This window comes from Mustelus asterias, chromosome 21, assembly GCF_964213995.1.
Source record: "Mustelus asterias chromosome 21, sMusAst1.hap1.1, whole genome shotgun sequence".
Classification (NCBI taxonomy): domain Eukaryota; kingdom Metazoa; phylum Chordata; class Chondrichthyes; order Carcharhiniformes; family Triakidae; genus Mustelus; species Mustelus asterias.
The window spans coordinates 56696447-56718885 of record NC_135821.1 but is presented as its reverse complement, the minus strand read 5'-3'; the positions used below and the strand labels follow the sequence as shown (position 1 = coordinate 56718885).

Here is a 22439-nt window from a genome sequence, read left to right as displayed (position 1 = left end):
TTTTTAACATGGGCATATGAAGATGGTTGGGGTTTTTGGAGGCGAATGATCTCAGCCCTAGAACATCACTATAAGAATCCCTCAGGGCTGTTTCCTAGTGTAGATCATTTTGAGTTTCCCTCCAACACAAGTTCAGGGGTGTTTATTGATGAATGCACAATGTTCAATACTATTTGCAAATACTTTCACACATTCATATAATTCTGTTCATAAACAGTCCATATCAGCATGCCTCAGGATCAGGACAACATTCCAGTTCACACCACACAATGCCAGGCAATGACCCTCTTCAAAAAGAGACAATCTGGCCATCTGCCCATGACATTCAACTGCTTTACCGTTACAGAATTGCCCATCAGAGTTGTTAACCAGAAATGTGCCATATACTGTGGCTACAACAGGTCAGACATTGGGAATTTAACACTCAAGCTTGACATCATGCAGGACAAAGCAGCCTGCTTAATCAACATCCCATGTGGCACCTTAAACTTTCACTTCAGTCACCTCTAGGGCACAGAAACAGCAGTGTGCATCTACAAAATGCACTGCAGCAACTTGCCAAGACTCCTTTGACAGCCCCTTGCAAAGACTCTTTGACCCCCACCACCTAGAACAAAGGTTGACAACCTGTAGTTCAGGAGTTGCATGTGTCTCTTTAACATCTCAGTTGTAGCTCCCAACCTTTATCAGCCAGTTTTCATTTCACGTAATTTATAGAGAATGCCAAATGAAAAGAACTAGAAGATAATCTTTGATTCCCACAGGGAAAATAGTATTAAATAATTTCGATGAATTTCATGGTCTCTTAACAAAAATAATACCCTAATTGAAATAATGGGTTGTATGCCTACATAATAGTTACAGATAAATCCTTGTGTTCAAGGATGAGGTTTTATGGTTGCAATATTAATGTTTCTAATGTAGCTGAAAACAATGAATTATTTTGAATGTTATTAGACACCACTTTTGTACAAGAATCTATAGGCTGGGAAATTGTCTTCTGAATGCTTTAGAGAGAAGTTCTGCTTCAAATATGATTTTATTGACAATTTAAAAAAAAATTCATTAATACACACATGAAAGCAAAAAGCATTCTATCATTTTTATAAGTATATTTTTTACTGATGCTTTATTCAGAGTAGAAAACTGATGCATTGTTGAATTTAATCTTTTTTTGTTGTGGTCCTGAACAGTTTGTCCTTTCAGCAGATTTCTTTAAAGAAAGGCTCTTTATGATTTAAAAAAAACTGACCTCCAATTTAGGACAAGGGAAGCACACACACGGTGACACTACGTCATGCAAGTTACATATCATCCTGACTTGGAATTATATCACTGCTCGTTCAGTGTTGCTGGTGGGTACCAATATGGGTATACCCATACCGCATAGACTAGACTACTTTTTGAAGGATGATTAAGGATATACCATGAACGAATGAAAGAAAAAGTCTCCTTCAAGGAATTATAGATAGGAAATTCATTACAACCTTTCTCAAAATGTGAAAAAAGCTTGGAACAGAAAAACATTTAATATGAAGTTTATTTTATTTTTACAACTAGCCATACTTTGGGTACAAGATATTTACATAGGATCAATCTTACAGAAAAACAACTCTCCAACAGCAGCAGAGATCAGTATCCAATAATGATTGTTTGCTTTAGGATGAAAATATTCACAGAAACTATACATTAAGTACCAACTTGAAATATTAACAAGATATCAGCACCTTGTATTTGTATTCATGTACATATTGTAAAAGTTTGGAATTAAAAATAGTTTGACCAATAGAGGCAAGCTTTGTTCCACAGTTTATCTTAAATCTTAAGAAACCAAAATATGACCATAAGACATTAACCAAAAAAACTTAGACATTATACAAAACTTCCTTTGGAATAATGAATACATAACAATATTAATTGCTCAATACTCCGAGCCAGAAAGCAGGGACATGATGATCCAGACAAATACTTTATAAACCTTAGTAGTCACCAGCAAATTATGTGATGTACGATTTTTCTGTTAGATGTCCATAAGTGATGCTCAATGCATTAAATATTTTGCAATATTGGTTAAAAAGGTTGAATTTATACAGCAGTGCAAGTTACAAAGCTTATCACAACCTCTACACAGCACAGGCAGATAAGCCATTTGCATGTTATAGAAGTTAGACAGCAGTTCCTCTTTCCAAATTCTGCTTGATCTCTGCAGTATACTTTCCATAGAATCGTTCTGCCTTCTTGTTGAAATTGGCATTTCTCTCATTAATGTAGTCAATGTCAGCATCATCATTGTAACGGCGACGCCTGCTGTATTTGGCACGCTTCTCAATTCTGCAAAAGGAAATTAAACTTTGTGCTACTACAAGTAACAAAGCAAAATGATGTGCCAAAATTTGTCCAGAAGAGACTTCTGTTACTTAAGCTAATTTGAAAGGTATATGTACGAATATACAAATCAACAGAAGAAGGCCACTTGGCCCCTTGAGTCTGCTCCACCATTTAATAAGATCATGGCTGATCTGTTTGTGTTTCGAATTCCACATTCCTATCTACCCCCAATAACCAATGATTCCCTTGCCTAACAAGAATCTATCCACCTCCGCCTTAAAATATTCAACCATCCCACCTCCACCACCTTCGGAGGCAGAGCGTTCCAAAGTGCACAACCCTCTGAGAAAGAAATGGTCTTTGTTTCTATCTAACTGATGCTAACATGGCTAAGACTGTGTCTTGGTTGAAAGATGTATATTTACAGACAGCACTACTTCATTAATTGCTAATTTCACTAAATACATTTGACATATATAGGAACTGCAGCTTACTTAGCACCTCACTGGAATGCACTCTCCCCAATGGCTCCCAAGGGAGACATTAAAAGTGAGGCCCCGATGCTCAGAAACATTGGAATTGTGCAACATGTCTGACTGCTTTGTATTCTGGCAGCTCCTGAAGCGTTTTCATTCAATGGTTGTAATTAGAACTTTACAGGGGAAAATTCATTAGGGTGGGGGATGGGGGTGAGGAGTACTTTCAGAAAAGTACTCCTCTCAAAAAGACTGTAAAAGAACAACCTTATTTGTTCCAGTTCAGCAACACCCTTGCGGAGACCCACTGTGTTGGGTTTCCTGGCCGGAAAAGACTTGCTTGCATAATGTATTCAACGGATTTGTTTCCTGACAGCTGTCACTGAAACGAGATGGGGAATTAGCTCCTTCCAGAGTTCTGGATGCCAATCCTGGCACTGGGAAACAACTCGAACATTCAGAACCAGCCAGCATCCCCATAGGGCCTGTCCAGAAATTTGATGCACATTCCTCACCAATCGACAGATCAGAACAACTTGGGAATTGGGAATCTTCCAGCAAATCAGGGGCACATCAGGTATGCTAACTAATTATAAAAACAACAGACGTTAATCCCTGGCAGCACCTCAGAAAACATTTTAAAAGTGCAAACTATTACAGGACACACCTGGAATTATCTAGTAATTGCTCTAGTGTACAATCACACGTGTTTATTGCTGCAATAAGGCACCACAAACTGATTAAAGCTTGAGATAATAGCTGAACACTTTAAGCAGCACTCACCATCAGTTCCCAGCACAACAACCATTAGTCTACAACAGTCGTGTGTGCTGATTTTCTATCCGTTCAGTTCTACAAAATGAACTCCTGCTGCAATATGTATACTTACAAACACATAATAGGCAATAAGGCATTAAAAACACACTCACTGCTTCTCAACATCTGCCACCAGCTTGTCCACGCCGGCTTTGGATGGAACATGGGTGCCATGCATCAGACTGTTTGCAGTTGCGTAGAACTCCTCTCCACTGTTGGTAAGAAATACAAAAACATGCCTCCTTAGCAGAGTTTTTAACCCCAATAATAATCATAGAAAAATTGCTCTCAGTAACTCACTGGGACATCAATAGAGGTTATTTTGAAAGCCAAATGGTCCAAATGCAATGTGAAGAACCGCACGTAAGAAAAGGCAAGTACATTCTAAAAAGAAAATCTGAACCATTATCAGATTTATTCACTAATAGCAGAAACCCGCAAAACATCTGCAATCAAATTTGTACCTTTATTGCAACATTACTTCTCCACATACAGGATTTTGAGTTGTTCTTTCATCAAAGACTTAAACAGAATCAAAACTTCCCATTCTGGGAAAAACTATATTAAACTGTCCATAAGAACAGGCCTAGGAATATTCATCAAACTTTGTCAGAAGTCTGGCCGCATGGTCTCTTTATAATCAAAGAATATCAAAGTCTAATTGGAAACTGTTTTCTTCTACAAGAGATGGGCCCAATATTACCTGAAGAATAAAACTCTACTACTTTGAAATCTGCTTGTTATAATTGTAGTATCCAGCTTTCTAATTACCAATGCTGTTCCATGACAAAGGCCTGGTTTACTATTCAGGTTTCGTAGCAATGTTATAACTGCGCCTCCCTTGAGTCTAAACTTACGTGGTAGCATGTTGGTTGGAATTAGACTGTAAAGATACTGTAAAGGTACAGACTATTATCACAGTCCTTATTTATAGAATCAATGCTGATGTATTCTTTTTATTCAACTGACAGTTTTTCTAAAACCTTTTCTTTCAATTTGAGTCTCCATTTTAAACACAAGGAATAGCTTTTGAATAATATGCCGTATCAAAGAATCCTCCCTGCCATTTTACCACACTTAACCAATCTCAACTAATATTTTCCCCCCCTCCTATCTCCACCCCATGCGATGCCTTTCTTTCCATCCCTATCCCATTCCTTCTCCTATGTCATTCTACCCATCCCATGCCATCCCCTCCTTCCCAAGCCATTCCATTCCTCTCCCGGCATCCCCATTTCACCCATCAATCCTATCACATCACTGAAGGAAACCAGCTCTTCAGCGAGGCAATTTTGTCGTTGGATTCTCTTTACCATTTACTTTATTTTCCCCATCAACACCCTACCCCACTACTGCTGGCAGCCTGCATGTGTGCCATGTGTTCCAGTTCTTTGCGTGTGCAAGAAGGATTGACAAATGCACACCTTAAACTGATCACTGAAAACAGTTTGAACAGACAAAAACTGATGATTATGATAGATGAGGTTTTCTGACATTTGAAGTGGCATCATGAATTAGGCTTTCATGTGATGCACTTGGAATAGGCCTATCACATTCACTTTCAAGGTGCAAGTTATGATGAGCCATTGAGAAAAGTACAGAGGGTCGCTGGTACCTATGGATGGTTCTCCAAACAGGAGACAGCACCTTCCAGATTGTTTGCAATCTCAATGGAAGAATGTAATAGCTTTAATATCAATCTGAAGAACTATAGAGCCAGGGCTAAGACCACCAATTTTGAGGGTCTTCTGGGAAGAATTTCATGAATTATAGTGGAATCCTTTGAAGAGTTTTTGAAGTCCTGTCTGGCTGCAGATTTGTCTGCTTTGTGTACAGTGTTTAGACAACAACAAATATTAGTGACTTTGAGTTACTTTGAAATGTATTTTGAAAAAAAGTAAATCTTCATGTCTGTTTGGGGAAACATCGTATTTGTTCGTTTCCTGGGTAAGTTATCACTTTAAAAAAATACTCATGCTATTTAAAGATTCTTAGAAGGAATCTATTTGTTGCATTACTGAGACCATCTGCAATACCATATTTCTCCACACATTCCTCAGTCCACCTGCAGCTGAGACCCTCACCAATGCTATTCTCACCTCCAAGTTCGACTATTTTAATGCTCTCTTATACCATAGAATCCCTATAGTGCAGAAGAGACCATTCGGACCATCCAGTCTACACCAACTCTCTGACAGAATATCTTACCCAGGCCCTCTCCCTCACCCTATCCCCGTAACCCCATACATTTACCGTGGCTAATCCGCCTAATCTATACATTTAAGGGGCAATTTAGCATGGCCAATCCACCTAACCTACACATCTTTGGACTGTGAGAGGAAACCAAAATACCTGGAGGAAACCCACGCAGACACAGAGAGAACGTGCAAACTCCACATGGACAGTTATCCAAGGTTGGAATTGCTGCCCTCTTTACTGACTTCTAACCTTCGTAAAGTTCAGCTCATTGTACCTTTGCTGCCTGCATCATAACTTATACCAAGTTCCCTTCACCCATCAACCCTGTGCTTGCTGACCCATGCTGCCTCATGACTTGGAAATGCCTCAAACTTAATGCTCTCATTTTGGACAATTCGCTCCATGGACTTACCCCTCACTTCTGTAATTGCCTAAAGCCCTGCGTTCCTCCAGGTCTGGTCCCTGTGCATCCCTGATTTTAATCAATCCATCATTGCCAACTTAGGTCCTAATTCCCTCCCTAAATTGCTTTTAAGACATTCCATGAAAACCTATCACTGTGACCAAGTATCTGTCTTAATAGTGTGATCAGGATGTTGTGTTCAGTGGTGATGCATGGTTGTTTGCTGCTGATGTTGAAGAGAGCTGTCTACAACAGTGTTTGTGATCTCTGTGCCGTGGAATCCCCCACTCCTGATGACAGTTCAAATCTGGTGTCAAGCTCAGGAAATCTCCAGGCGTGCAGCAGAAGTGATATCAGCCAATAAGCTAAGCTGGCAATCGCATTGAATTATTTCTACAGACAGCAAACCAGAAGTTAAAAGTACTTACGGGGCAGGAAATGTAAACAAAAATATGCAACACAGAGCAAATCCAGAGTTATAAACTAAACAAGACTACTACTACAAAAAAAATCAAAGGTAAATGTACTATCTGAATGCTCAAAGCATTTACAACAAGATGGGTGAGTTGATAGCACAGTATGATGTATTAGCTATTACAGAAATGTGGTTGCAGGGTGACCTAGATTGGGTACTCAACATTCCAGGATGTATGATATTCCAAAACAACAGGCCAAAGGGGAAAGGAGGTGGGGTAGCGTTGTTAATAAGGTTTCAGAGCAGTGCTGAGTTGTGATATAAATGATGTGGAGATGCCGGCGTTGGACTGGGGTAAACACAGTAAGAAGTTTAACAACACCAGGTTAAAGTCCAACAGGTTTATTTGGTAGCAAAAGCCACACAAGCTTTTGGAGCTCTAAGCCCCTTCTTATAAGCTCTGTTTGTGAACAGAATTCCCACTCACCTGAAGAAGGGGCTTAGAGCTCCGAAAGCTTGTGTGGCTTTTGCTACCAAATAAACCTGTTGGACTTTAACCTGGTGTTGTTAAACTTCTTATTGTGATATAAAGGCAGGGGATAGTGATGTACAATCGGTTTGGATGGAAATCATGAATAGCAGGGGAGGAAAGACATGGGTAGGAGTAGTCTATAAACCCTCAAAATGTGACCCCTCAAGAAGTCAGAGCATAAATGGGGAAATATCAAGGGAACTGCAATTATCATGGGAGATTTTCATCTGCATATTGATTGGACAAACCAAACCGGCAAGGGTAGCATAGGAGAAAATTTTTTGGAGCATACCAGGGATCGTTTTTTAGAGCAGTACCATGTGGAACCTATCCGGGAACGGGCTATTTTAGATTCGGTTTTGTGTAATGAAGAAGGATTAACAAGGGATCTTGTGGTTAATTCAATTTAAATAAGGGCAATTATAATGGTATGAGGGAGGAGTTGTCCAAGGTGAATTGGGTAAACAAGCTAAGGTACAGGTCAGTAGATGAGCAGTGAGAGATATTCAAACAGCTAGTCCAAAATGCTCAGCAGTTCATCCAAATCAAAAAGAGGGATTCCATGAGAGAGGCAAAAGCCAAGGTTAACAAAGGCAGTCAAGGATAATGTTAAATTGAAAAGCAGGATATACAAAAAAGCTCATAAGAAGGGAGAAAATTAATTTTGAGAGAAAACTTGCATGCAGCATTAAAACAAACAGCAAGAGTTTCTTTGGATATAAAACTAGGAAGCGGGCAACTAAGGTAAATGTGGGACTGCTACTGAATGAGGTGGGTGAATTGATAACAGCAAACAAAGAAAAGGCGGATATGCGAAATAATTCTTTTTGCATCAGTTTTCACCGTGGAAGACATTGCAAATATCCCTAAGTTATCAGGTGAGCTGATTTCAAATAACATGGTAGAACTTACAAAAATCCCAATCACAAGGGATAGAGCATTAGAGAAATTCAAGGGGCTAAAGGTGAACAAGTCACCAGGACCTGATGAACTGCAATAGACTTTTAATGGAAGTGGCTGCAGAGATAGTGGACCCATTGGTTGCAATATTTTGTAACTTGCTAAATTCCGGAGGACACCAGAAGATTGGAAAACGGCCAATGTGACACCCTTGTTCAAAAAGGGAGAAAGGCAGAAGGCAGGGAACTATAGGCCAGTTAGTTTAACATCAATTGTTGGCAAGATACAGGAGTCAATAATCAAAAAGGAAATAGCTAATCATTTAGGAAAGTTGAATGTAATTAAACATAGTCAACATGGTTTTATGAAAGTTGAATCATGTTTGATAAATTTGCTTGAATTCTTTGAGGAAGTAACAGAGAGAATGTAGAGGGGAACCTGTAGATGTAGTGCATTTAGATTTCCAAAAGGCATCTGACAAGGTGCCACGTAAAAAAGGCTGGTGCATAAAGTAAAAGCCCATGGAATTGGAGGAGCATTTTGGCATGGATTGAAAACTAGCTGTCTGATAGAAGACAGAGAGTTGGAATAAATGGGCCCTTTTCAGAGGGATCAGTTCTGCAATTGTTCGCTATTTACATTAATGACCTGGAGGAAGGAACAGAATGTAAGGTTTCCAAATTTGCCGATGATACGAAGATAGGTGGAAGGGCAGGTTGTGATGAGATATTGTGATTCTGCAATGGGATATAGATAGATTGGGTGTCTGGGTGAAAACATGGCAAATGGAGTTTAATGTGGGGAAGTGTGAGATCATGCACTTCGAAAATCTGAAGCACAAGCGGACTTGGGAGTCCTACTTCAGCACTCTCTTAAGGTTAACAAGCAGGTTCAGTTGGCAGTTAGGAAGGCAAATTCAATGTTAGCATTCATTTCTAGAGGGTTAGAATACAAGCGCAGGGATGTACTGCTGAGGCTGTATTAGGCTCTGGTCAGACCCCATTTGGAATACTGTGAGCAGTTTTGGGTCCCATACCCAAGAATGTGCTGGCCTTGGAAGGGGTCCAGAGGAGGTTCACAAGAATGATCCCAGGAATGAAGGGTTTGTCATATGAGGAGTGGTTGAGGAGTCTGGGTTGATACTCGATGCAGTTTAGACGGATGGGGGGGGGGGGGGGGGGGGGGCGTGGAATCTAAATGAAACTTACAGAATACTAAAAAGTCTGCATAAAGCAGACGTGGAGAGAATGTTTCCACAAGTGGGAGAGACTAGAACTCGAGGGCACAACCTCAGAGTGAAGGGATACTCCTTTAAAACTGAGATGAGAAGAAGTTTCTTCAACCAGAGGGGGCTGAATCTGTGGAACACATTGCTGCAGAGGGCTGTGGAGGCCAGGCCATTGAATATCTTTAAGAGAGAGATAGATAGGTTCTTGATCAATAAGGGGATCAAGGATAGGTTCTTGATCAGTAAGGGGGTCAAGGGTTATGGGGAGAAGCCAGGAGAATGGGGATGAGAATCATATCAGCCATGCTTGAATGGCGGAGCAGACTCGATGGGCCGAATGGCCTAATTCTGCTCCTATTTCTTATGGTCTTATGATAGGAGGAATCAAAGGCAGATTATTATCTACATGGAGAGAAACTGCAGGTGAGTGAAGTACAGAGGGACTTAGGTGTTCTAATGCATAAATCACAAGAAGTTAGCAAGCAGGCTCAACAAGCAGTCAAGAAGGCAAACAGCATTTTGGCCTTTATTGCAAAGAGGTTGGAGTTTAAAAATAGGAAGGTTTTGTTGCATTTGTATTGGGTGTTGGTGAGGCCTCACCTGGAATACTGTATACAGTTTTGGTCCTCTTACCTTAAAAGGGACATAGTAACATTGGAGGCAGTCCAAAGTAGATTCACCAGGTTAATTCCTGGGATGGGAGAGTTGTCCTATCAAGAGAGACTAAATCATGTGGGTCTATATTGCTTGGAGTTTAGAAGAGTGAAGAGTGACCTTATTCAAACATGTAAGATCCTGAGGGGGCTTGACAGGGTAGATGGTGAGATGTTCTCACTGGTGGGAGAGTTTCAAACAAAGGGACATAGCTACAAAATAAAGGACCGGTCATTTAAAACTGAGGTTCATAGAAATTTCTTCTCGCAGAGGGTGGTGAATATCTGGAATTCTCTGCCCCAAAGGATAGTGGAGGCTGCATCATTAGAAGTAGTTAAAGTGTAGGCGGATAAATATTGGATAGATCAAGGACTAGAGGGCCATCGGGAATTGGCAAAGAAAAGGAGTTGAGGCCGGCATAAATCAGCCAAGATTGTATTGAATGGCGGGGCAGGCTGGAAGGACCTGGTGACCCTTTCCTGCTTCTATTTCTTGTGTACTATCCTTCATTTTAACTGAAGTTGTAGACAGCAAAATAAAAAAAGAATCGATATAGATGGCCAAAATATTAATATACACAAAATGTAAAATTATTTTTAAAATGTGTTTTTTCCCTCCACGTAACAGAAATTTGTCATTCAAGAAATTTCAGATTAGTTTTACAGAGTCAGTGACAGTCTTTAGCAGTAATATGAAGTTAGCACACCATTAGGGGAGGCAATGGCATAGTGGTATTGTTACCCAACTATGAATCCAAAAAGTCAGCTAATGTTCTGGGGACCTAGGTTCAAATCCCGCCACGGCAGATGGTGAAACTTGAATTTAATTTTAAAAAATCTGGAATTAAGGCTTTGACAAAGGGTCATCTGGACTCAGAATGTCAGCTCTTTGGGGCAGCATGGTGGCACAGTGGTTAGCACTGCTGCCTCACAGCACCAGGGACCTGGGTTTGATTCCTGGCTTGGGTCACTGTCTGTGTGGAGTTTGCACATTCTCCCTGTGTCTGCGTGGGTTTCCTCCGGATGCTCTGGTTTCCTCCCACAGTCCAAAGATGTGCGGGTTAAGTGGATTGGCCAAGCTAAAATTGCCCCTTAGTGTCAGGGGAACTAGCATGAGGTTATGGGGATAGGGGCTGGGTGGGATTATGGTCTTGATGGGCTGAAAAGCCTCCTTCTGCACTGTGGGGATTCTATTCATTACAATCCCAGTTACAAATCATTCAACAAGCTGTGCCGTTTTTGAGTTTTGTTTTACAGCAAGAATAATAGTGTACGAAGTTCTGGTCACAGATTTCCCAGACTGTAGTCTGATGTGCCTCAATTGTGCATCCTCTGAAGAAGCACAGAATTTGCTGTCAGTTTCAGTGGAGTAATGATAGTGGACTTCAATAGTTTGCTGCCATGACCACCACAAAACCTGGGTCATTATCTTTCTGTGTGGCTTGGTGACTATCTTCTCCTGATAACATTCATGTGAAGCACCTTGGAATGTTACAAGATGCTATGTAAAGGCAAGTCATCATCTTAAAAAGTGAAATGGATAGACTGGATGGCCATTGACTAAAATTCCCCATGGAATACTTCTGTGGTCTTTTTCTGATAGGCCTTTTCTTTATAACACCACCTTCACATGCAGTTTTCTCCCCTGATCAGTGAAGAGGACGAAGATCAGAAGGTACAGTTTTAAAAAGTAACTCACGCATCATCCTTCTGCTTCTCATATTCCTCCATGTCTGGTTTAATCTGCTTCACTAATCTCTGATACTGGCGGAACTGAGCAGCTGCAAAGTCTGAAACAAAGAAATCAAACAAGCAGCTTAACATTAAAGTCACAAACCTAGCTCAGAACTGAACCAAGTCCATGATAATGTAATCAAAACATTACAGAATATCACGTGTTTGTTTTCAAATGAAAATGTTCTGTCCTGGTAAGAAGCCTCAAAATGTTCAAATTGTGACTTTAAAATTCTATGTTTTACAGTAAAGAGAACACAAGAAGGTAGGGCACAATTAAGATGGATTCAACAAATCATTTTTTTTGTGAGTTTGAAAATATAAGTTTTAAGGCCCTTTTTGCACATAGAAATTAGAAGCAGAAGTAGGCCATTCGGCCCTTCGAGCCTGCTCCGCCATTCATTTTGATCATGGCTGATCATCAAATTCAATATCTTGATTCGATCTTCCCCCCATATCCCTTTAGCCCCAAGAGCTATAGAAATTGCACTGCGTTTTGGTCTCAACTACTTTCTGTGGTACTGAAATCCACAGATTCACCGCTCTCTGGGTGAAGAAATTTCCCCTCCCTTCAGTCCTAAAAGGTTTATTGCTTATCCGCAAACTATGACCCCTAGTTCTGGACTCCCCCCACCATGGGGACATTCTTTCTCAATGTCCCTATGTGGTTGAATGTCAGATCTGCTGACATAGCCTTGAACATCATTAACCTGTTGCCTCCTAGACCATTTCAGATGACACACACAATGTTGATATGTCAATATAGCGTGCCATGAGGTGCAAGATATACTTGTAATTTTAAACAAAGTAAATTCTTGATGTCAGAGAAAGATGCTTAGTTGATGCTAAGAATATTCCGAGAAGGAAAAATCTAGGAGGAAGGGAGCTCTACCATTGGTGGCCGTCCCTTCAGCAACCTAGGCCCTATGATCTGTTATTTCTTTCTTAAACCTTTCCATGTCACTTTTCTCCTTGAAGACACTGCTTAACTTATAATTCTTTGACCAAGCTTTTGGTCATCTCCCCGAATATTTCCTTGTGTAGTTCAGTGTCATATTTTGCTTTATAATGTCCAGTGCGAAGCGCCATGGGACATTTTATAACATTAAAGATTCTTTGTAAGTAGAAGTTGTTGTTGAAGTTACTCTAGATCCTTACACAGATCATGGCAGTTGTTTACAAGGTAGCAAAGGCACAGAACTAGGTATGGGTTTGCTGCCTGCACTTTTAGTTTTAGTGAATGATGCTTGGAGAATTTTCAGTAGCACAATAAATCTAATATAGGTAACAAATCAGACCTTTGATAGAAACAGATCTTCCCATTCTTATATGGAATTACAGCAAAAAAAATAATTTCAATAACTAGGATGCTCAATGACTTTCTCTAGAAAGAGTGGTTGAGCCATATGAACCAGAAATATCCAGGTCTCAGTCTGTGCTGAATTAACTTGATCTCAATCAATATACCAGTTGGGGTGTTACAATTAGCCTCAGCATCTCAAAGGAGGTGGAGTAGCAGGAGAAATAAAAAAAAACAGCCAGAGTTTATACTTCTAATTGCTATCCAGTGCCCCCTATTCGATGCACACATGATTGTGTTGGTGGATGGATAGGATCATACTCACTACTAAGGTGACTAATGACCACATGGGTGAGGTACCAAAGGGCAGTCATGAAAGCCACATGCCAGTGAAGTGTCAAAGCCTCAGGAGACAACAACTAGAATGATTTTTTTAAAAAAAACCTCCTGCCTTCGAAGTGTAATTAATCAATTTTAAAAAGTAAAACAACTTACAACTGCAGGAGTCACTAACCTCCTTCTGGGCTTCAACAATGCTCAGAGTTCTAACTGCTCACCATACAACTCCATAAGAGACTCAGGACAAGCTTAGATAAAATCGGATGATGTTAATAATAGACAGCAGGCTTCATAATTTAAATTTTCTTTATTTCAAGCAGGGAACAGCCTTTAAAGTGACAGCCTTTAAAGGGCGGCACGGTAGCACAGTGGTTAGCACTGCTGCTTCACAGCTCCAGGGTCCCGGGTTCGATTCCCGGCTCAGGTCACTGTCTGTGTGGAGTTTGCACATTCTCCTCGTGTCTGCGTGGGTTTCCTCCGGGTGCTCCGGTTTCCTCCCACAGTCCAAAGATGTGCGGGTTAGGTTGATTGGCCAGGTTTAAAAAAAAAATTGCCCCTTAGAGTCCTGGGATGCGTAGGTTAGAGGGATTAGTGGGTAAAATATGTGGGGATAGGGCCTGGGTGGGATTGTGGTCGGTGCAGACTCGATGGGCCGAATGGCCTCCTTCTGCACTGTAGGGTTTCTATTTCTAAGTACCTGAAAATCCTGGATCTGAGTTTTTCTTTTTTTTCTTTCGCTCCCATCGCTCTGCATCATCAGCACTGACTTCCAATAGCTTAACCCGTTCATAATCTTCCCCCTTCTCCAGACACTCCTAAAGGTTAAGCAGGAAATACAGATAGGAATCACTGTTCCAGAGCTATAATTTCAGGCACAGACACTTTTCACTATATCAAGAACCAAACAAATATGTTTCAACAAAACCGCAAGCACAAAAAAACATTGAATTTTACATAAGAATTAAACAATGGATGGATTTACCATTTTTGTTATGAAAGTAAAGGACAATGGGGCCCTCTGTTAGTGATAATTGATTCTACGATTCTAATTTTATACCCCATTTTTAATACAATCTTATTTGCTGAATCATATGGTATCAAACCAGGAGTAAGGTTGCATTCTTAGAACAAGCTCAACTGTGGTATTTCAGTAGTTACATACAACCTCTGCACTCATTATTATTGTTATGGCATAACTGATGGTAAGTGCTGAGCTGCCCAAATCCCAAAGCGAAACTTGAAACAGCTACCAGAACAGTTTTGCAATTTGTGTATTATGAGGTTTTTCAAAATCAAGGAGTAATTTATAAGAACAACTGTGATGATTTATACGACAGCAAAACATTTACTCATAGAAAATACAAAAATAATTACATTTAAAAACAAGAATATCTTGAATAGTACTTTTAAACCTTTCCAAACCAATCTTGGCTTAAATAACTTGGAGCTAAACCTCCCTTTAAAAGGCCTTATAAATTTTGTAATCGATACAGTTCTGTAACTTAACCACTCCATGCCCTGCGGTTTTTAGGATGTTCTCTGAGGGTGACAGCAAACTGGCTCTCCACATCTGGCCTTTCCCCCACACTGTCTTCATTGAGATCTTACCAGTCACCACCACACAGTCTTCAGTGTTTTCTTAAATCTGCTTTTCTCCTTTGATCTTACCCTCTATTGTTTCCTACAAAGCCCTAGAAGTTCTCTTCCCAGAATTGATTAACGTTTTTCTGATACTTTATGGCTACTATATTTTAAAAGTAGACCTACTCTATCTTTCCTTGTCTATTTACATTCTTCCAATTGCATGTTCCCTTTGAAATACAACAGCTAACTTCAAACTACTTTTTTCCCTTTGCATTATGTAAATTATTCTGGTACCCAGTGGTTAACAGCGCTGCCTCACAGCGCCTGGGACCTGGGTTTGATTCCTGGCTTGGGTCACTGTACGGAGTCTGCATGTCCCCCCTTGTCTGTGTGGGTTTCCTCCGGGTGCTCCGGTTTCCTCCCACAGTCTGAAAGACGTGCTGGTTAGTTTTTTTTAAGTTTTAAAGTTTATTTATTTGTCACAAGTAAGGCTTACATTAACATTGCAACGAAGTTACTGTGAAATTCCCATCGCCTGTTCAGGTCAATGCACCTAACCAGGTTAGGTGTATTAGCCATGCTAAAATTCTCCCTCAGTGTACCCCAACAGGTGCCGGAGTGTGGCAACCAGGGGATTTTTACAGTAACTTCATTGCAGTGTTAATGTAAGCGTACTTGTGACACTAATAAATAAATTTTCTCATGAACATATCAAACCACTTGCCTTCACACCTTTCTTATTGATATTTTACTTTTGCAAGCTTTCTGTCTCTGATCCCATTAAACCAGTCACGCCCCATGAACTTGTTTTCCAGTATATACAATAGGACATACAATAGTGGAAGTCCAAAAATGAGAAATCATAGAATTCCTACAGTGCAGATGAAGGCCATTTGGCCCAGAGTCTGCACCGACTCTCCAAAAGAGCAACTTACCGAGATCCTATCCCCATAACTCCACATATTTACCCCACTAATCCCCTCTAAACAACATATCTTTGAAGACGAAGGAGCAATGTAGCATGGCCAATCCACCTAACCTGCACATCTTTGGACTGTGGGAGGAAACCGGAGCACCGGGGAGGAAATCCACGCAGACATGGGGAGAACGTGCAAATTCCACACATTCACCCAAGGCCAGAATTGAACCCGGGTCCTTGGCGCTGTGAGGCAGCAGTGCTAACCACTGTGCCGCCCTTTTTCCTGACACTATTGCAAACACCTTGGTGTCTTATTCCATAAGAGACCCGGAGCAGATTAAAAGGCACAACTGCACTTCATATTTTGATCACTTCATGATGGAATAATTAAAAGGCCTAATATTTGGTGAGCTAGTAAGTAAACAGGGCAGTATCAATCCAATTCCTACCCCACAAACACACAATTTGCTATTTTCATGAGTCGAGAGTTCCCCTAAGCCACATAGAAAACAAAGGAGTTCTGTGTTACTGAGTTCTCTGATATGTTCCTCAGAAATGGCACCAACACTTTTACATACATGAATTTCTTTGAATTACACAGACTATGTAGGCAAATTTGGAAGACATCGTGCGACATAGCCCTGTGTTTTTCCTGCGTATTGTCACTAAGTTGTCAACTTCAAGCTGTGAACAATGGTGATTTACTTTAGTGACTTGTAAAACTGAAGATGGGATAAAATTTCATAACTTAATGTTAAAATTTTGAGAAAATTGCATTGTGTGAAGCTGGAGATGGGGAGTTGTTTTATATCACAAAATCAAAGGGAACTGATGTTTGGGGTTTTTAAAAACTTAAATTCCTAGCCTCCTATTTACAATTGCACCAAAGGATTCAACAGTTCAGATTTTCAGTAAATCATGGGCTAAAAATATTATGAATACCTTTTTTTTCTCTTCCACCTTTAGTTCCCACTCCAATCGTGCTTTTTTGGACTCCCAGTTAGCTGGTAGTTTCAAGATCCTGTCCTCCTCTGCTACTGCCTGGTGATTCAATTTCCGAGACTCATTCTGTGAATAAGGAACAATGCCTTTTATTGTTCGCTGTCACAATTCCAAGAATTCTCAAAGAACTTTGCATAGTGGTGGAAACTTACCACCTTTAGAATTTATAACAGGATAACTTCACATCAGCAGCCACAATTTGATGAGACTATTTGAGCTCAGTCACAGAAGAAGCCTCCCAAGAGAACAACAGAAACACTTTAGTGACATAATCAAAGTGCCCCTGAAGAGGTCAAACATTCCCATGAACGCATGAGAGACCCAGGCTTGTGACTGACCAAAATTAAGATGGTTCATTTGGGAAGGTACTGAACATGTCAAGAGACTTCATGGGAACATGCAGAGGCAAAGCTGAAACCTCCAAATGGCTCATCTACCCGACCGTCCAACCATCATCTATACTGCATGTGTAGATCATGCAGTGGACTTATCAACAGCTTAGACCTCACCAAACTGGAGTGGAAGCAAGTCATCCTCAATTCCCCAGGGACTGCCTAAGAAAATTAGACACAGGATAACTTGGAATGTGGGATATTCCATAGCAACAGACTGCTACCATTTATACCGCCTAATATCAAAAAGTAAAATTAATAAAACTGTTCAGCACTAAATGCTGGTCTGTTTGACTCTTGTTGTGCACAATGAAATGCAATGGTGGGGAATTAGATTAAATAAATAAATTGGACCCACGATTTGATATTCAGGATCTAATAATAGTTATGGAATTTAAATTTGGGTAATTAATACTCTTTTGGAGCCAACAATCCACTTTATTTATTAGTGTCACAAGGAGGCTTACATTAACACTGCAATGAAGTTACTGTGAAAATCCCCTAGTTGCCACACTCCAGTGCCTGTTCGGCTACACTGAGGGAGAATTAAGCATGGCCTATGCACCTAACCAGCACGTCTTTAGGACTGTGGGAGGAAACCGGAGCAGCTGGAGGAAACCCACGCAGACACAGGGAGAACGTGCAGATTCTGCACAAACAACCACCCAAGGCAGCAATCCAACCCACGTCCCTGGCACTGTGAGGCAGCAGTGCTAACCACTGTGCCACCCAATGTTGTATGATCTCAGTTTTTCTCATGGGAGCTCTCGATTTAAAAAGGTCAGAGTCTGATTAATCCAGTATCATCTGAATTCTCACAACAGCGTTGTTCTGAAGCACAGAAATAACCAGAATCAAGAGAAGTCTAAACAACCTAATACAACTTTTAAGCCTATGTAACTTGTATTACCCACCAATGGCTCAAATCCTTTGCTGACCACCCAAAGGTTTTAGACCAGCCGTCATATTACCAAAAGAAACTGGACACATTTAGATTACAGACAAAGTCTCATACCCATCCCAAGTAAAACAAAAATCCACTACGAGCATGCGATCTGCAATACTGATGCTAAGCATAAATCATTACCAGTGGCACATAGACTGTATTAGAATGGTTGACTAAAATGAAGTATCATTTATTTTAACAAGTTAACCAGGAATAGTTAAAATGGTCCCAATGGGACTTTCAGAATAAAACATGAACTTTATATAAAATTGAATACCACTGAAAAGAGAGACAAGTTGCCGAAGCTTTTCGTCCTGCACTCATCAGAAAAAATATAGGAATGTCAAATTGAAAACAATCATAATAATTTATATCACACAGAAAAGAGTGCTAATTGATTGGAACATCGACTCAGATTGGCTGAGAAATTGCCCTGGAGAAAGCAACAGGGAACAATGGGTTCTTTGCAAACAAAAGGAATATGTTCAACATTTGCACCTTTTTTGAATTACCAAGGACCTTGGTGAGCCAATAGTTCCTCATTGTTGTCTATACTACCAAGTGACTGAGTATATGAAATTGACTTAATTCATGAGGGTGCTTCTCTTATTTATTGGTTGCATTGGTTTGAAATGTTTGCCAACTACTGTCATTTCACCCATTAAGAAAGTACCACCCTCATCCAAGTAAAATAAACAAGGTATTCAAAAGTACATAACCATTCATTCCTCACTCGTTTAAGATGGAGATCTCGGAATCTCTTCAGTCTTTCTTCCCGTTTTTGTGCTGCTGAGGTCCCAGCCTCTCCACTGCTGCAAGGGATGTCCTGTCATATAAATATCAAAAAGAAAACTAAATTCTGGCAGAAATTTAGATTTATTTCTAAAACAAGATAGTTTCCAAATGCTGGTCGAAAGTCACCAAAAAATTCAGCAGGGAGTTCAGAAGAACGTTCCTTACCCAGAGAATGAGGAAAATGTGAAATTCACTCCCTTAGGGAATGGCTGAAGCAAATAGTATCGATACGTTCAAGGGGAACTAGGCAAGCATATAAGGGGGAAGGAAACAGAGGATTATGATGGTAGATGAGGAAAGATGGGAGGACGCTCATGTGCAGCATGAACATTGGCTTTGAACTACTTGGTCGACTGGTCTGTTTATGTACTTTATATCTAACGTGGTTTGAAGTATTAGAAAATCTATTGAAGAAATGGAACCCAGGCTAGGGAAGGCACCTCAGTAGATGTGGTTAGAGGCCAGTGCAAGGAGCAGAGGTTTACAGAAAATATTAGAAAAAGGCTTATGTGGCCTGAGACACCATCAGGGGTGAATCCAGAATGCTAGAGCGGAAGGACTAAAGGTTACAAAAGGACATAACTAGGAGGAATAAGTCATATGGACCATCGACTCTGCTCCACTGCTGAATGGGATCAGGGCTAATCTTCAACCTCAGCTCCACTTTCCTATCTGATCCCTCTCTTCCTTAGATAAAAACAAAATATTGCAGATGCTGGAATCTGAAACAAAAGCAGAAAATGCTGCAAAATCTCAGCAGGTCTGACAGCATTTGTGGGGGAGAGAATAGAGCCAACGTTTCGAGTCTAGATGACCCTTAGTCAGAGCTAATGTAGTTTGAAGGATTAGAAAATCTGCTGAAGAAATGGACACCAGGTACTGAGCAAGGGAAGGTAGCTCAGTTGATGTGACTAAGATGTGAATTCGTCTGACAAAGGGTCATCTAGACTCGAAACGTTGGCTCTATTCTCTCCCCACAGATGCTGTCAGAACTGCTGAGGTTTTCCAGCCCTCTATTCCTTGATTCCCTTAGAGTGCAAGAAATTTATTAATCTCAGCACGGGGGTGGCACAGTGGTTAGCACTGCTGCCAGGGACCCTGGTTAGATTCCTGGCTTGGGTCACTGTCTGTGTGGAGTTTGCACATTCTCTCCGTGTCTGCATGGGCTTCCTCCGGGTGCTCCGGTTTCCTCCCACAGTCCAAAAATGTGCGGATTAGGAGATTTGGCTATGCTAAATTGCCCCTTAGTATCAGGTGGACTAACTAGGGTAAATGCGTGGGTTTATGGGGATAGGGCCTGGCTGGGATTGTGGTTAGTGCAGACGCGATGGGCCGAATGGCCTCCCTCTGTACTGTATGATTCAGCCTTGAAAATAATAAACTGAGCAACCAGAGCCCTCTGAGGTAGATACAAAATCATCTGAGTAAACAAATTTCTCTTCATCTCAACCTAGATGGCTAACTCCTTAACCTGAAGCTAGACATCTGGCATTCAACTCTGCTTTGTTAAAGTTTATTTATTAGTGTCACAAGTAGGCTTACATTAACACTGCAATGAAGTTACTGTGAAAATCCCCTAATTAGAGCTGCTATACAAATGGAAGTTGTTGCTCAGCAGGAATCTAAAGGTTGATGAAACAAAAACAGAAAACTCTGGAAAGTCTCAGCAGGTCTGACAGCATTTGTGGAGAGAGAATACAGCCAACGTTTCAGACTCTAATCCGTCTCCACAGATACTGTCAGACCTGCTGAGATTTTCTAATATTTTCTGTTCTTGTTTCAGATTCCAGCAGTATTTTGCTTTTACGGAATCAGTGAATCTTATTCATTTGTTACAGAAACTCCTGAGGCCTGAAGTAAGCAGGTGAGTTGTTGTAAACTGATGAAAATCGATAATATGTTTAAGTTTATTTGTTAGTGTCACAAGTAGGCCTACATTAACACTACAATGAAGTTAGTGAAAATCCCCTAGTCGCCACGCTCCAGCGCCTGTTAGGGTATACTAAGGGGCAATTTTAGCATGGCCAATCAGCCTAACTTGTACATCTTTGGACTGTGGGAAGAAACCGGAGCACCCAGAGGAAACCCACGCAGACACGGGGAGAATGTGCAAACTCCACACAGACAGTGACCCAACTGGGAATCGAACCCAGGTCCTGACTGGGGAAAAAAATAATTTATTCTGTATTCAAAAACAGCCTGGCTACTTTAATGAATACTCCAGTTAATTGAAACTTCTTCTCCCCCATTCTGAGCAACGCTCGGTATTCCCTCACTATAATAAACAATGTACAAAGTGGCCAATTTATTAGGCCTGAAAATGGCACGCCGCTATTTTTTATATATATATATGTGTGTGATACCCCCTCCCGCTGCTCAGGCCCAGCACATTCCGGGTTTTATGTCTAAGCGCTGACCCAGCCCGGGCTCGGTCGAGCTGTACACTCCATCCACTTCTCGGGCCTCTCACCTCACAAGCCGCCGCCATCTTAGTTCCTCCCGGAGCAGGGCCGCGCGGAAATGACGCAATAATCGGGCGCTGTCAGCGGGCCGCGATGACGTAACTGGCACGACGACTGAGCACGCATGTGACCGTTGCCAAGGCAGCGAGGCTCTTACCGCTTCAGGTAGGCCCCGCTCTGGGCTCAAAGTGAGGGAGGGGACAGGGAGACTCCTGGGTGGGCACAGTGGTTAGCACTGCTGCCTCACAACCATGATGTGGAGATGTCGGTGTTGGACTGGGGTAAACACAGTAAGAAGTCTAACAACACCAGGTTAAAGTCCAACAGGTTTATTTGGTAGCAAAAGCCACTGGCTTTCGGAGCGCTGCTCCTTCATCAGGTGAGTGGGAATTCCGTTCACAAACGGGGCATATAAAGACACAAACTCAATTTACAGAATAATGGTTGGAATGCGAGTCTTTACAGGTAACCAAGTCTTAAAGGTACAGACAATGTGAGTGGAGAGAGCATTAAGCACAGGTTAAAGAGATGTGTATTGTCTCCAGCCAGGACAGTTAGTGAGATTTTGCAAGCCCAGGCAAGCCGTGGGGGTTACAGATAGTGTGACATGAACCCAAGATCCCGCTTGTGGCCGTCCTCATGTGTGTGTGGAACTTGGCATCAGTTTCTACTCAGCGACTCTGCGCTGTCGTGTGTCGTGAAGGCCGCCTTGGAGAACGCTTACCCGAAGATCAGATGCCCGTGACCGCTGAAGTGTTCCTGAACAGGAAGAGAACACTCCTGCCTGGTGATTGTCGAGTGGTGTCCAACCATCCGTTGTCGTAGCGTCTGCATAGCCTCCCCAATGTACCATGCCTCAGGACATCACCCCCCCCCCCCCCACCCCCACAGCGTATCAGGTAGACAACGTTGGCTGAGTTGCAAGTGTATGTACTGTGTACCTGGTGGATGGTGTTCTCACGTGAGATGATGGCATCCGTGTCAATGATCCGGCACGTCTTGCAGAGGTTGCTGTG

The 22439-nt window shown here is 41.3% G+C and overlaps 1 protein-coding gene across 1 annotated transcript; it reads right to left on the bottom strand.

The window, feature by feature from the left end:
• Positions 1–1521: 1521 nt before the first annotated feature.
• syf2 (SYF2 pre-mRNA-splicing factor) lies at positions 1522–21499 on the bottom strand. The gene is made up of 7 exons (XM_078237928.1): positions 21432–21499; positions 18900–18992; positions 16769–16894; positions 14021–14138; positions 11650–11740; positions 3734–3832; positions 1522–2331 (listed from the first exon to the last, which is right to left on the bottom strand). The coding sequence occupies exons 1-7, from the start codon at positions 21447–21449 to the stop codon at positions 2166–2168; spliced, it is 711 nt and encodes a 236-aa protein (XP_078094054.1). The 5' UTR covers positions 21450–21499; the 3' UTR covers positions 1522–2165.
• Positions 21500–22439: the final 940 nt, after the last annotated feature.

Bases quoted from the DNA above. Each gene is read 5' to 3' on its own strand.
- syf2 (XM_078237928.1), bottom strand. The intron at 14,139-16,768 runs GTATTCATAATA...CTTAACCTTTAG, and splicing joins AGGTGGAAGAGAAAAAAAAG to GAGTGTCTGGAGAAGGGGGA. The intron at 11,741-14,020 runs GTACTTAGAAAT...TCTTTGTTTCAG, and splicing joins CTCAGATCCAGGATTTTCAG to ACTTTGCAGCTGCTCAGTTC.